The sequence below is a fragment of the Gadus chalcogrammus genome, chromosome 7 (assembly GCF_026213295.1).
Source record: "Gadus chalcogrammus isolate NIFS_2021 chromosome 7, NIFS_Gcha_1.0, whole genome shotgun sequence".
Taxonomy (NCBI): domain Eukaryota; kingdom Metazoa; phylum Chordata; class Actinopteri; order Gadiformes; family Gadidae; genus Gadus; species Gadus chalcogrammus.
In genome coordinates this window covers 4,011,998-4,028,236 of record NC_079418.1, presented here as the reverse complement: position 1 = coordinate 4,028,236, position 16,239 = coordinate 4,011,998, and the positions used below count along the sequence as shown (strand labels likewise).

The 16,239-nt window shown below is 45.2% G+C and overlaps 1 protein-coding gene across 1 annotated transcript; it reads left to right on the top strand.

Moving 5' to 3' along the window:
- Positions 1–4,843: 4,843 nt before the first annotated feature.
- Positions 4,844–15,828, top strand: LOC130386447 (long-chain specific acyl-CoA dehydrogenase, mitochondrial-like). The gene is made up of 11 exons (XM_056595380.1): positions 4,844–5,028; positions 7,253–7,435; positions 7,997–8,134; positions 10,028–10,192; positions 10,365–10,431; positions 11,023–11,187; positions 11,739–11,840; positions 13,426–13,539; positions 13,907–14,034; positions 14,202–14,288; positions 14,686–15,828. The coding sequence occupies exons 1-11, from the start codon at positions 4,949–4,951 to the stop codon at positions 14,777–14,779; spliced, it is 1,323 nt and encodes a 440-aa protein (XP_056451355.1). The 5' UTR covers positions 4,844–4,948; the 3' UTR covers positions 14,780–15,828.
- Positions 15,829–16,239: the final 411 nt, after the last annotated feature.

Below are 16,239 nucleotides of genomic sequence, written 5' to 3'. Positions count from 1 at the left end.
GCTAGAGCACACAAACACGAAATGTTGTGGAGAGAGGAATTGGGCAGATGAAACGTCGGTTTCATGTCCTCCACGGCGAAATACGCCTCACCCCAGAGAGGGCAAGCACAGTAATCACTGTATGTGCCATTCTACACAACCGGAGGAAGCGGAGGAACATTCCACAGCCAGACGATGATGATGATGATGATGATGGCGATCAACATTACAAGGAATTTGGCCGTGTGGAACCGAGTGGACAGGCATTTAGGGATCACTTTGAAAACACATTTTAGGTAAACACCTTGGCACAAATCAGTCAACACTTGGGTAGTTCGTAACATTTCTTTTCTTTTAGATTTTACGTATTTGTATTTTTTGCTTTCTCTCTCTCTTGAACGTGCAGGCTACAACGTCATTATCGTGGTCTGCACAAAATTGTCATCATGCGTGTATTCTGCTAACTGCACTATAACTACTTAATAGGAATTCATTTCTAGCCTATGCTATTTCCTTGTTTTTCGGTGATTCAGTGGGCTCGTCTGAACAACCAATCACCGAACTGACCGCTTCTAAACTCGTGCACGAGAATTGACGTAATCCATAGCAACGGCGCGTCACTCTTAGTTCACTCTTTGTGATTTATCCTTAGTAAGAGTAGGTCTCAGCGGCTTTGTGAATAACTTTTAAGAAAAAACTCCTACATAAAATGTTTTAGCGCGAGTTAGGAGCACTCCTAGCGGTAAGATAAAATGCTTTGTGAATACGGCCCCAGATCAACAGTCTCTCTGGAACCCAAGTCGGGACTACAACCCGACCTAAAGGACAATATTCTAGGACTCTAACCCAGCTTCTAGGACTCTAGCCCAGCAACCTTTCTCTCTGGTATCAGATCATGTATTTTTCTGGTAAAAATAGAAAATAAAGGGAAAGTTAAAAAGGCATTTTAGTAAAATAAAGGTAAAGTATTTAAGATTTAGCAGAAAGCTAAAGCAAACATAAAAGTCTTCAATCTTGTTTTGAAGGTGCTCAGAGTTGGGGCAAGTCTTAAATCCTCAGGGAGTTTATTCCAGCTATTTGTTGCATAGTAACTAAATCCTGCTTTCCCATGTTTCGTGTTTACTCTGGGGATAATTAACAGATTGGTCTCAGAAGATCTTAGTGTTCTAGAAGGCTTATGCAGTGGAAGCATATCAGTTAAATATTTTGGGCCTAAACCATGTAGGGATTTATAGGTTAGCAACATGATTTTAAAATCAATTCTCTGACCTACAGGAAGCCAATGTAACGATTTAAGAATTGGTGTAATGTGTTCAAATTGTTTTGGTCTTTGTTAAAACTCTAGCAGCAGCATTCTGAACAAGCTGAAGCTTCCTTAGAGTTTGTTTTGGGAGACCTGTAAGGAGACCATTGCAGTAATCAAGCTTACTAGTGATAAAGGCATGTACAAGTTTTTGTAAGTCTTCTGTGGACATGAGCCCTCTAAGTCTTGCTACATTTTTAAGGTGATAATATGCAGATTTTGTAACTGATTTGATGTGACTTTCGAAATGTAAATCAGAATCCATGATAACCCCTAGGTTTCTGGCTTTGATTGAGGTTTTCAGGGACAGAGAGTGAAGGTGTTGGGTTACTTTAAGCCTTTCCGTTTTAGCACCAAATACAATTATCTCTGTTTTATCCTCATTTAGCTGAAAGAAATTTCGGCACATCCAGTCTTTCACTTGCTCAATGCACTGGCACCAGTGGCGGCGCCAGGGGGGGGGCTAGGGGGCGCTAGAGCACCCCCTAGATTGGACATAGCACCCCCATAGCACCCCCAAGAAAATAATGGTTTATTTATTATTGTTATTTAATTTCATTCTGAGTTCTTAATAAAATGTATTGTGTGATAATAATATTTTAATCACAAAAGAAAATAACAGATTGAAATAAACAGATTGTTCACGTAGCACGACACAGACACGTTGCGTGCGTGAACGTGATTGTTCAATGAGTAGTAGGCTAAGTAACAGTAATCCTGGCGATCGGTCAATTTTAAATCAAGCGTTCACAAAATCATATACACTTTTTGATCTCTTATTATTGTGGTTTTGAGTGCCTACTGTTTGGTTTCATTCATGTTTTGATTGTGACCTAAAATAATATACTCTTTTTGAAAGCATTTCTGACTCTTTGCCTGTTTAAGTTAATTCTGTCTGACATTCTAATCTGCCGTCTTTAGTTAGAAGTGTATTGAACTTGGTATGTTTAGTTTAATTTGTCGCTCATGGTAGTGGTGACCTGGTAGTCATCTGGCGCAAACTTTAATCCACACACTGAAGTAAGTGAAGTATTTGGGATTACGTTATCTATAACATCTCCATTTTAACCGTCGGAGATGAACGCGGCTTTGTGCGCGTCCGTCAGAAGTAGCCTAATGACAATAATAATACGATCGATTTGAATGGCGCTTTTTTTGTACCCCAAAGACCCGTTAGAGAGCAAACGTGTAAACATATGTGACGATATGGTGGGGAGGTGTTGTAGTAGAGAAAAATGAGACTCATATGCTATCACCCTAATTTCATAGCACCCTCAGTAAAACGCCGAGCACCCCCATAGCACCACCAGAAAAAAATCTCTGGCGCCGCCACTGACTGGCACAGCAGATCTATGGGCCGATAGTCATTTGGTGATAGCGATACATAGATTTGCGTGTCATCAGCATAGCAATGATGGTCAATATTGTTATTATGCATGATTTGCCCTAGTGGGAGCATGTAGATGTTGAATAAAGAGGGTCCTAAGATCGAACCTTGTGGGACTCCACACATCACGTTGGTTGATTCTGATACAAAGTCGCCGATGGAAACAAAGTAGTTCCTATTTTGTAGGTAGGATCTGAACCAATTTAAGACTGTGCCTGAAAGCCCCACCCAGTTTTCTAACCTGTCCAAAAGTATTGCATGGTCTACAGTGTCGAATGCAGCACTGAGGTCTAGTAGCATTAGTATTGAGGTTTTGCCAGAGTCTGTGTTAAGACGGATGTCGTTTACAACTTTAATGAGGGCGGTCTCAGTGCTGTGCAGGGGTCGAAATCCTGATTGGAAGGTGTCATAACAACCAGTTGATGCCAGGAAGTGATTAAGTTGCTGGAGGACAACTTTCTCAATGATTTTACTTATGAAGGGCAGATTTGATATTGGTCTGTAGTTGTTAATAATAGAGGTATCTATGCTCCGCTTTTTTAAAAGGGGTTTAATCAAGGATCAGTCACAGAGAGATCAGAAACATTGAGGCCCTTTGTGATAACCAGGTCTAGAGTGTGGCCCTTACAATGAGTAGTCTCTTTCACATGTTGGGATAGTTCAAATGTGTCCAAAATGGTAAAAAGTTTTTTTGCACACTTGTCATTCAAATCATCAGTATGAAAATTGAAGTCACCAGTTATAACTAGACAATCAAAGTCTGTGGAGATGCTAGACAATAATTCTGTGAATTCATCGAAAAAATGTGCAGAGTATGTGGGTGGCCTGTAAATAATGAATAGGAGAACTCTGGGGGAGCATTTCAATACAGCACAAAGGTATTCGAATGATGGAAAATCACCAAATAACATCTGTTTCCCCTGAAAATCATTTTTAAATATAACAGCAACCCCTCCACCTCTTTTTCCAGATCTACATGCATCAAAAAAGTTAGAGTTGGGAGGAGCTGTCTCTATCAGAACGGTTGCACTGTTATTTTGTTCCAGCCATGTTTCAGTTAAAAACATAAAATCCAGTTTAGAGGTGGTAATAAAATCATTAACTAAAAATGATTTGTTATCAAGAGACCTAACATTAAGTAGACCCATCCTGATGGTGTTGTTGATAGGCTTTAAGGTTGTTTTTGGTTTGGAGGAAATATGTATGAGATTTGTGAGGTTAGCAGTGTGTCTAAGTTTCCCTTTGTTTACTCTCTTAGTGGTTACAGCAGGAATGCAAAAGTTGCCATGTTTTGACATAGGCAACCTTGGGTTCAGCAGATTATGCGAAACGTCCTTTATACTTTGTCTACGGCTGAACCCTTTTTTGTCTCAGTAATACTCAGGACTACTATCAGTACAAACACATTTCTTTAAACCCCATTAGGATTTAAGGGACACTGTGTAATATTTTAAGTCATTTATTACCTCAAATCAACGTATTCATTCATAAATAAGTCCTCATTGGTGTAAAATTATCTCTGCCAAAAATCTCACTTATCCTCCTGAGGGAAGAATAATTAATATGTAGTTACATAGGACAGGTAAGCGTCATGGAGGCTTCCATGTTCTTCCGGTCTATTAACTGCCGAGAGGGACAAAAAGCACTACGTGGTACAGGAAATGCAAACGCGTTTTCACTCTGAGCCAGCGTGAATGATGACTGAGATAATTCACTATCTTGCTCGAGGAGTAATTACTCATACATCATTAGCTTACATTAATGATTCAATGCAGTTTGAAATTTGTTTGAAATAACGAACCTCATCATCACTCGAATGACTCGATGAGGTAGTATTGGATGTCCTGACACAGCTTCTTGGCACATACTGCCCACCGTAGTTTTTGAACGAGCGAGCACTATTAGTTTGAATGCAATATACAATTGTACCACTAGATGGGAGTAATTTTACACAGTGTCCCTTTAAATGATCACATAATGGCACAATTATGTATCATTTTTATAAACCCTTGATTTCATCAATGCTCAACTAATACTATTAGTTGTGTATCTATGCTAAGTATTATTTAGAATTTTGTATTTATTCACTTTTTAAACAATTGTATTCCACTCTAAAGTTTGATCCTGGCTTTTTTAGTCCGTCTCACGTCACGGCTGCAGCGAGTGGACGTGGTCTCTGCTCCCTCTCTTTTATTCGCTGCAACAAGTTCACCAGTAGTCTGCGTATCCGCGTCGGTCTATTGGGTTTGCTCTCCGTCCGTCAATCCTCCTCCAGCGACATGTTCCTGCAGCGGGCCGCCCGGCGCTATTTGTCCGACGGGAGGTCTTCCCTCTCGGCGCTGTCCACCCTCACGTCAAGGTCGGTCCGGAGACGCTTCTAAAAGGCTCTTCTTTAAAAGACGCACGTTTTGAAGTCAATTGCACACACACACACACACACACACACACACACACACACACACACACACACACACACACACACACACACACACACACACACACACACACACACACACACAGCACGTCATCCGAGTGTATCCTGACGTTGTGATCGTATGGATTTTGAGGGTCTTCTGTTGTCTACTATTAATTTAAAGGGGACCTATTATGCTTTTCGACTTTTATGACCTATAAACGTTGTTATAATGATTTGTTGTTGGATCCTTGTTGTTGTTTGTTGTTGTTGGACCTTGCCTTCTCTGTCAACGCTCCGTTTCGTCCTTCTCCGCCCCCTCGCCCCCCTCCTGCCAACCCAACTCTGTTGTGATTGGTTACCTTCCTTGAAGCGCGTGCAAGGGCAGATTTGACCAGGCATATGGGGGCGCGGCAGGAGTGCCTCTATGTAGATGATTTGTAGAGGAAATGTGAATCGCAAACGTTGTCCCGAGTGTTTTGCGCTCTGCACAGCCACCCCAGACTGTCAGCAGGGAATACGTCGAAATGCATGTACGTCATTATTTGACACTTTAGTATGGTTAAACACAGAGGTGGGTAGGAACGCGCTACATTTACTCCGTTACAAATACTTGAGTAACTTTTTGGATAAATTGTAATTTTAGGAGTAGTTTTATTGCAACATACTTTTACTTTTACTTGAGTAAATATTTGAAGAAAGAACGGTACTTTTACGCCGTTCCATTTGGCTACGTGACGGTCGTTACTTTGTTTGTTTAAATCTTTTCTTTTATTACATGCGAGATCTATTTTTATCACGTGAATATTCCTTAGCCCAAGTTAAGGAGTTCAAGTACCTCAGGGTCTTGTTCGCGAGTGAGGGTACTATGGAGCGTGAGATTGGCCGGAGAATCGGAGCAGCGGGGGCGGTATTGCATTCGCTTTACCGCACCGTTGTTACGAAAAGAGAGCTGAGTCGCAAGGCAAAGCTCTCGATCTACCGGTCGATCTTCGTTCCTATCCTCACCTATGGTCATGACTCGGGTTGGGTGATGACCGAAAGGACGAGATCGCGGGTACAAGCGGCCGAGAGGCAATTGAATAACGCCTGCACACACACAGGCCCGCACGCACACGCAGAGTGGTAATCGGGAGAGTTGGGAGAATCCCCTGTGGCCCGTTAACCAGAGCTATAGCTATAGCTCTGCCGTTAACGTTTCGGGGGGCGCCGGTTCAACGTCTCAACCAATTCGCTTTTGTCTAGAGGGGAGTAACTGAGCGCCCCCTCCCGAAGTGGCACAGCCCAGGTCGGCCTTGAACTGCGATTGGTCAGAAAGACGTAACAGCTAATGACAACATTGAACTCTCATGCAGGCTCGAACAGAGTCACACACACACACACACACACACACACACACACACACACACACACACACACACACACACACACACACACACACACACACACACACACACACACTTTATTTTTAAAACTCTTATTTATTTTATTTAAAAGGATGTTATTTACATTATCTTTATTTGAACATTGCTGTTTTATATTTTGTTGGTGTCTATTTTGTACCGTTTGTGTTGTTCTGTTTATTTAGAAAATAAATCGGAGAAACTCAGTACTTGTACTCTTGAGTACTTGAGTAGTCTTTTCACTGCATACTTTTTTACTCTTACTTGAGTAATTATTTTTACGAGTACTTTTACTTCTACTTGAGTAATTATAATCTTAAAGTAACAGTACTTTTACTTGAGTACATTTTTTAGGTACTCTGCCCACCACTGGTTAAACATGACTATCAATCACTATAACAACGTTTATAGGTCATAAAAGTAGAAAAAGCATGATAGGTCCCCTTTAAGGTCCGAGGAGGGGAGGTTCACCTTTACCACTAACCTTGTTTTCCAAGGGACGCATCAGTGCTCTGGTCGCTCTTTGCCCCCTGGAGCGATGAAACTCTAATCATTCACCCGTAGATCGTAGAACATGCTTGCGTTTCATATTGCACGTTTTTACCGCGGAACAACGGAACGACCCTTCAGGGTCGATGTTGTTGACTGTGAGCGTTGCCAGATTGGGCCAGATTTCCCGCCCAATCTGGCACCCCTCGCTGCAGCGTGTTAACATTTGTTTTGAAGACCTCGCCGTGACGTCATTTGTGCTCTCCCCGGTCCGTCAGACGGTGTGAGCACGGCCACGCGCACTCCTCCGGTGAGCCGGCGGCGCCCTTCCGGCCCGAGACGTCGAGCGCCAAGACACTGATGGACGTCGGGACGCGACGCATCTTCAGCGAGGACCACGACCTCTTCAGGGAGAGCGCACGCCGCTTCTTCCAGGAGGAGGTGGTACCTCACCACAGCGAGTATGTACTGTCTAGCCCAGGGGTCACCAACCATTTTGAACCTGAGAGCTACTTCATGGGTACTGAGTCATACGAAGGGCACCCAGTTTGATATACTCTTCTGAAATAAGAAATTTGCTCAGTTTGCCTTTAGTTATATATAATGATTAATGATACTCATCTTTGTGAAGACACTGATCATGTTAATGATTTCTCGCAATAATTATCAACGCTGACTTAAGAAAGGTGGGAAAGAGTTGTTCAAGAAGGAGTTGTGCTATTTTTAGAACAGGCCTGCGGGCGCCCTTGTCTAACCCCTACCTGATCCTTAATGACCTCTCTGTACTGTCTAACCCCTACCTGATCCTTAACGACCTGTCTCTGTACTGTCTAACCCCTACCTGCTCCTTAATGACCTCTCTGTACTGTCTAACCCCTACCTGTTCCTTAATGACCTCTCTGTACTGTCTATCCCCTACCTGTCTCTGTACTGTCTATCCCCTACCTGGCTGTGGACTGTCTAACCCCTACCTGTCTGTGGACTGTCTAACCCCTACCTGGCTGTGGACTGTCTAACCCCAGATGGGAGAAGGCGGGCCAGGTGAGTAGGGAGCTGTGGGAGAAGGCCGGGGAGCAAGGGCTTCTGGGAGTTATGACGCCGGAGGAGCAGGGGGGGATCGGAGGAGACCTCCTCTCTGCGGCCGTCGTCTGGGAGGAGCAGTGAGTAGTATACTATACTACACTACACTATAACAATACTACAGTACTACTATACTATAGACCTCCTCTCTGCGGCCGTCGTCTGGGAGAAGCAGTGAGTCGCACTATACTAGTACTACTACAGTATACTATGCTACACTACACTATCACAGTACTGCAGTACTACTAATATTATACTATCACAGTACTATAGTACTGCTTATACTATACTATATCATACTATTACAGTACCACTCTACTACTAATACTATTTCAAACTACACTTTACTACACTATACAACCCTGTTGTGTCCACGGTGTGTTACAGGATGTACTGTAACTACAATACTACCTGGGGCCGTATTCACAAAGGATCTTAGGGCTAAAAGTAGGTCCTAACTGGCGAATTTAGGAGTTACTCCTAAAAATAATGGGCGTGTCACTCTTAAATTTAGGACTCCTAACTTTTTTCACTAAGAGCAATTCACAAAGTATTTTAGGACTAAAAGTAGCACCTAAGTCTAGGAGAGCTTAAAAGTCCTCAAGAGGACTCCTAACTCAGTAAGACCTATTCACAAAGAATCTTAAAATGCCTGCGAGACGAAATGTTAGGGTATTCAACTTATTGTGGAGTTAATGCGCGATGCAATAACATCCCCGACTAACAGGAATAATCAGATTAGTCCCGAAATAAAATGTTATAAAAATTATAAATTATAAAAATATATATATAACTTATAAAAAATAAAAATAATTGCGCCATCAAAAGACGGGGACGTGTTCGTCAATAGGAAGAAAGTGCATTCCATCAACACGCAGGTTGTTTTTGATGCAAATTTTAACATAGCCTACTGGATGTTGTTGCAAAGTGGCCTGGATCTTCAGCTACCCATGATTCGCGCATTTTAATGGTGAGCGGTCTGAGGCAGCTTTTTGAGATGTACCAGTTGGGTGTCACTTGCTGGGTGACAGTGACTATCCATGCAAGACGTGGCTCTAGACACCCTACCTCAATCCACAACCGGGAGCACAGTTAAAGTGTAACATGTAAGTGATTACGCAGATTACACTTAGTCCTATGCGTAAAACACATCGTATTGGCTCTTTGCTAGAGCACACAAACATACACGAAATGTTGTGGAGAGAGGAATTGGGCAGATGAAACGTCGGTTTCATGTCCTCCACGGCGAAATACGCCTCACCCCAGAGAGGGCAAGCACAGTAATCACTGTATGTGCCATTCTACACAACCGGAGGAAGCGGAGGAACATTCCACAGCCAGACGATGATGATGATGATGATGATGGCGATCAACATTACAAGGAATTTGGCCGTGTGGAACCGAGTGGACAGGCATTTAGGGATCACTTTGAAAACACATTTTAGGTAAACACTTTGGCACAAATCAGTCAACACTTGGGTAGTTTGTAACATTTATTTTCTTTTAGATTTTACGTATTTTTATTGTTTGCTTTCTCTCTCTCTTGAACGTGCAGGCTACAACGTCATTATCGTGGTCTGCACAAAATTGTCATCATGCGTGTATTCTGCTAACTGCACTATAACTACTTAATAGGAATTCATTTCTAGCCTAGGCTATTTCCTTGTTTTTCGGTGATTCAGTGGGCTCGTCTGAACAACCAATCACCAAACTGACCGCTTCTAAACTCGTGCACGAGAATTGACGTAATCCATAGCAACGGCGCGTCACTCTTAGTTCACTCTTTGTGATTTATCCTTAGTAAGAGTAGGTCTCAGCGGCTTTGTGAATAACTTTTAAGAAAAAACTCCTACGTAAAATGTTTTAGCGCGAGTTAGGAGCACTCCTAGCGGTAAGATAAAATTCTTTGTGAATACGGCCCCTGGTGTGTTACAGGATGTACTGTAACTACTATACTACCTGGTGTGTCACAGGATGTACTGTAACTGCACCGGCCCTGGGTTCGTTCTGCACTCGGACATCGTCATGCCCTACATCAGTAACTACGGCAACGCAGAGCAGGTGGAGCGCTTCATCCCCCCCATGGCCGCCGGCAAGTGCATCAGCGCCATCGCCATGACGGAGCCCGGGGCAGGCAGGTGAGGCCCCGCCCCATCCTCCCGTAACCCCGGTAACGCCCGGTAACCTAGGACGGAACACCCTTCTGTCGGTACAGCTTGGCGCACCTTCCCACTTAGCTTTCTAACGCAGTCCGTGTTTAAGTACGAGTAAGCCATGTTTTTCTTTCTTCCTTTCCTTTCCGTCTGCCAGCGATCTCCAGGGAGTTCGGACGCATGCCAAGAGGGACGGCTCCGACTGGATCCTGAACGGGAACAAGGTATGGTCGGGTGGTTACCCGGGAAACGGCTACGCTTCAAGCTGAAGCTTCCGGAAAAAAATCATTTTGACACCTGTAGCCTACACGTGCTGGGAGTTAAAAACGATTATCTCAAAGCAGCAATAAGATAATAATTACAGGCTATCATTAGCCAGCATCTTCAAACATCTTATGATGGCTAATGCTAGCTTTGAAAATGCTTGCTAACACACTTGCTATCCCCAAGCTTGTAACGGTAGTTTTGGATATGCTTGCTAACACTAGTTTTAAGCATGCCTGCTAACACTTACTCTGAATATGCTTGTTAACACTAGCTTTGAATGTGCTTTCTAACACTAGCTCTGAATATGTTAGCTTTAACTATGCTTGCTAACACTATCTTTAAAAAAGTCGAACACTCTCTTTCAATATGCTTGCTAACACTAGCTTTGAATATGCTAGCTTTAAGCACGCTTTACTAACAATAGCTTGAAACGTGTTCGCTACTGTACACGTGTACAGGAATGTACCAAAGTAGTTCAAATGCCAAGAGAGCTACTCTTGTGTTTTGTACTTCATTCATTGACTAAACAACTCTCTGTTCCCCTGGAGGTGTTCATCAGCAACGGCCGGATGTGCGACCTGGTCGTCGTGGTGACGGTGACGGACCGCGAGGCCAAGACGGCGGCCCACGGCATCAGCCTCTTCCTGGTGGAAGACGGCATGAAGGGTTTCCAGAAGGGGCGCAAGCTGGACAAGATCGGCCTCAAGGCCCAGGTACTCACGCACTACACACACACTACTCACCCACTACTCGTGCACAAAACTCACAGACACACTACACACACTCTGCTCACACACTACACACACACTATACGCTCACTGCTCACAAACATAACTCTCACACACTGCCCACACACTACTCGCACACAAAACTCTCACACACTACACACACACACTACTCACACACTACCCACACACTGCTCACACACTACTCACACACTCCTTCTGAAGGCCCATGTACCCACACACTACACACACACTACACACAGGCCCAGGTAATCAAACGCTCTCTTCTGGCGGGTCCGTAACACGACATTTAAGACTGTGGTTCTCAAATGGGGGTATGTTTACCCCTGGGGGAATCGTGGAGTACTGCAGAGGGGGAAGGGGGAAAAAAGAAGCAAGTATCAAATCAGAAAGCTCAACAATATGAAATTGATAAAAAGGACGAGTGATTGTAATGTAGAGGGAGGGGAGTGGAGGAGTGAGCTAGATGGTGACCGGGGGGTTCTTGTGGTCCGGACCCCCCCCCCCCCCCCCCCCAGGACACGGCGGAGCTGTTCTTTGAGGACGTGAGGCTGCCGGCCAGCGCCCTGCTGGGGGAGCTGAACAAGGGCTTCTACTACCTGATGAACGAGTTGCCGCAGGTACGACAGCCCCGCTGGGGGTGTTACTGTCAGTGGGGGAGGCTGTTCTCTGTGAGTCTGTTCTCTAATAATAATAATAATAATAATACATTTTATTTATAATGCACTTTATATTCAAGAATCTCAAAGTGCTTCAGAGAAAAAAATACCAAAAAACTATTAAAAAGGGGGAACCTCAAAGAAAGTTTAGCTAAATGCTCTTTTAAAGAGATGGGTTTTGAGGTTCCGTTTAAAAAGAGCTGTAGTCTGTGGAGCCCTCAGGTGGTCAGGGAGGGCGTTCCATAGTCTAGGGGCAGCAGCGGAAAAGGCCCGATCACCCATGGTGCACAGCTTCGTATGTCGGGTTTGGAGGGTGTGAGTGGATCCTGAACGGAGTGTACGTGAGTTTGTCGGGGGGGTGAGGAGTTCCTGAAGGTAGAGGGGGGCAAGTCCGTGAAGGCACTGGTGGGTGAGGAGGGAGACCTTGTACTCAATTCTGAGTGAGACAGGGAGCCAGTGCAGTGATTTCAGGATGGGGGTGATGTGGTCATGCTTGCGCACCCTCATCAGGACCCTGGCAGCACTGTTTTGAATGTATTGGAGCCTCTGGATGCTCTTGCCAGGGATCCCAATGAGGAGTGCATTGCAGTAGTCCAACCTGGAGGAGACAAAGGCATGGACGAGCTTCTCTGCATCAGCCAGGGTGAGTGATTGGCGGAGTTTGGCGATGTTCCTGAGGTGGTATAAAGCTGTCTTACAGAGGTGTTTGATGTGGGTGTCAAAATTAAGTTGTGGGTCCATTTTAACACCGAGGTTGGTGACGGATGTGGAAAGGGGGATGTTTTTGCCAGAGAAGGTGATATTGGTGATGGTGGGGGAGCGGAGCTGATGTGGCGTGCCAATAAGGATGGCTTCCGTTTTATGGCTGTTAAGTTGTAGGAAGTTGAGCTTCATCCACGCCTCTATCTCCTCCAGGCAGGTGGTCAGTGTGGATGTTGGCAGAGGGGCAGAAGAAGTGGGGGTTGTCCTGATGTAGAGCTGTGTATCATCAGCATAACAGTGGTAAGACAAGCCATGCCTGCTAATGACACTACCCAGGGGGAGCATGTACAGTGAGAACAGTGTGGGGCCCAACACCGAGCCCTGGGGGACACCGCAGGTGACGTTGTTGGTGTGTGATTTTGCTTTGCCCAGGGCAACGTGCTCAGTTCTGTCACATACAAAACTCTGTGAGTCTGTTGTCTGTGAGTCTGTTCTCTGGGAGTCTGTGAGTCTGTTCTCTGTGAGTCTGTTCTCTGTGAGTCTGTTGTGTGTGAGTCTGTTGGGGGGGAGTCTGTTCTCTGTGGTGTGTGAGTCTGTTGTGAGGGAGTCTGTTCTCTGTGAGTCTGTTGGGGGAGTCTGTTCTCTGTGGTGTGTGAGTCTGTTGGGGGAGTCTGTTCTCTGTGCTTCTCTCTGTGAGTCTGTCGTGTCTGTGAGTCTGTCATGTGTGTGAGTCTGTCGTGCGAGTCTGTCGTGTGTAATGTGAGCCTATTCTGTGTGGGTGTCTCTTATCCGTACCGCCGTCGGTGTGTCTGATGCTGGCCCTCCTGCTGTGCTCTGTCTCCAGGAGCGCCTGCTGATCGCAGACATGGCCATCGCCAGCTGTGAGTTCATGTTTGAGGAGACCAGGAACTACGTGATGCAGAGGAAGGCCTTCGGGAAGACCATCGCCCACCTGCAGGTCTGAGGAGGGCCCAACCATGACTCGCTTACGTCAGGAGGGGGGGGTCAGGGGTTTGAATCCCAGCTGCACGGGACTCGTTCTCATTCTGCCTGAGGTTAAGTAGCTATAGCTGTAGCTACCTCAATCTAGTAGAGGTAAAATGTCATTTAACTTTAGTTCCAGCTCCCACTACTAGGGGTCATTTAACTGTAGGTCCAGCTCCCACCACTAGGGGTTGCTGAAGGGAGAAGGCACACAGTGCAGGTTTAACCGGGCGTTGCGCAGCAGGCTGAGGCTGTTGTTGTGTTGTTGTGTTGCGGGACTCAGGCGGTTGTCGTGTTGCTGTGTTGTGTGTCTCAGACGGCTGTTGTGTTGTGCGTCTCAGACGGTGCAGCACAAGCTGGCGGAGATGAAGACAGAGATCTGCGTGGGCCGGGCCTTCCTGGACAGCTGCCTGCAGCTCCACGGCGAGAAGAGGCTGGACTCATCCACCGCCTCCATGGCCAAGTGCTGGTGAAGAACCTCCTCCTCCTCCTTCTCCTCCTCCTCCTCCTCCTCCTCCTCACCCTAAACAGGAATAAGGTTAGGGTAATAATTGTGTGTGTGTGTGTGTGTGTGTGTGTGTGTGTGTGTGTGTGTGTGTGTGTGTGTGTGTGTGTGTGTGTGTGTGTGTTCCGCAGGGCGTCTGACCTCCAGAACAAGGTCGCTACCCAGTGTGTGCAGATGCACGGAGGCTGGGGATACATGATGGAGTACCCCATCGCTAAGTGAGTGGGCAGTCTCTCTCGCTCCCGCTCTCTCTCTCTCTCTCTCTCTGCAGATGTAACTCTTAAGGGCTTTATATGGTTCCGTGTTCCCGCAACGCAAGGGGGGTTACGGACCCCTTGAGTCCTTGCGGACCCTCCTTGCGTCCGCCGCAAGGGCCGGACGTGCGCCTCCCATGAACCGTAACCTTCCGTCGAGGCGACGCAGCAGCCAGGGCTGTGATTGGTCCGCTCGCTAAAACCCGACGCAGAGCCATAAAGGTTCTCGACTGTGTCGAGGCGTCTGCGTGGTCGTTGCGTTGCGGGAGCTTGGGACCATAAGAAGCCCTTCTGTGTAACTGTGACTAGGTGTAGAGTACCCTGGTATACAAAGCTACTGACCCCCCTGCCCCCCCCCCAGGGCCTTCGTGGACTCCCGGGTGCAGCCCATCTACGGGGGCACCAACGAGATCATGAAGGAGCTGATCGCCCGCACCATCGTCAGCACCAAGTGAGGAAGACCGAGGGGCTCTTCCTCAGGGTGGAGGGTCCCCAGACTGGGGGGGCCGTTTGCTCTGTTAGGTCCACTTTTAGATGTGTGCACGTGTAAAGGAAAAGGGCTAATCTTTAGTTGAGGGAGCGATGTGGAAAGATAAGGGCTTCTTTTCCAGTCTCCATTTTGCGTTAAAAAAAAACACAAGGTGTTCAGAGGGCGTCCATCTTGTTTGCGATCACCAGCAGGTGTGTGTGTGTGTGTGTGTGTGTGTGTGTGTGTGTGTGTGTGTGTGTGTGTGTGTGTGTGTGTGTGTGTGTGTGTGTGTGTGTGTTTCTATGTGTTTCTATAAAAACAAGAGAATCAAATCGAAGAGCGAGTGCACCAAGGTCCAATCGGATTTGGCCCCAGGGTCGTTGCCGTTGGTTACCAAGAACTCTAAGCCAGCTGGCCTCGTGAGTGGAGCCAACAGACAGGGGTAACCTTATATGATCTAATATAGAAATTAAACATGATTGCCGGGGTTTAATTCTACCAAGTGTCCTTAGAACACTCATTGCAGTTCAAATCCATTCAGATTCACACAATCATGATGCCAATGAATGAATGATTATGAATCTTTAACCGCCACATTGAGTTCAAATCATTAGCTCAGTCTTTTAATTACGTAGACTGATTTGGGTTTGCGTTTGTTGTTACAACTTTCTAAGCACTTACGACGACAGTTTATTGCCTGACATTATCAAATGCCCTCACGTCAACGGAGCACTAAAACAAAGAGCCAATTTAATAAATGTTAACAAATCACATTATCTTGTGTGGCCTAACTTTAAAATGTATTGTCTACTGTGAGAACTTGATAATATTGTCCAATAAAAAAACACACTGGTTGTTACACACTTTGTTTTTCTGTCAATTTCACTTTCTGTCGCTTTCCATAAATATATTCCCATGATGGTGAATTGGAATTGTAACATTTTTATACAACAATATTGTGTCTATTTTTAGACGTTAACAGTTTCATACTGCGGGGCTCTGATATCAGTTTATATTTTGATAAGCCTCACATGATGTAAAGCAGATTTAATATTATATTTATAATGCAAGCGGTCTATGGGAAAAGCTGTAGAACATGTTGTGATGACTTCAAACTGATTGATTCCTTGTGTTCTGTGGGGAACAACACAGCAGCAGAACGTGTTCAGTTATTAAAGATATGTGGACACCTGTTTATGATTAGTAATGTCTGCTGCTTCTATTGTTTGAGTCCTTGTGTTTATTGTGTTCATGTAAGGGACTGTTCTTCTATTGTTTAAGTCCTTTAGTTTATTGTGTTCATGTAAGGGACTGTTCTTCTATTGATTGAGTCCTTGTGTTTATTGTGTTCATGTAAGGGACTGTTTTTCTGTTCCTGGTTAATAAAGCATAATGGTGAGAAACAACTCAGTGGATCCACTGAATGTTCTCTTGTGTTCAGCAGAG

What these genes read in the sequence shown, in the direction of transcription:
- LOC130386447 (XM_056595380.1), top strand. Translation starts at nt 4,949, where the DNA reads ATGTTCCTGCAGCGGGCCGCCCGGCGCTATTTGTCCGACGGGAGGTCT. An exon ending in GTGGTACCTCACCACAGCGA is followed by an intron (nt 7,436 to 7,996) that starts GTATGTACTGTC and finishes GTCTAACCCCAG; the next exon opens with ATGGGAGAAGGCGGGCCAGG. An exon ending in AGACCATCGCCCACCTGCAG is followed by an intron (nt 13,540 to 13,906) that starts GTCTGAGGAGGG and finishes TGTGCGTCTCAG; the next exon opens with ACGGTGCAGCACAAGCTGGC.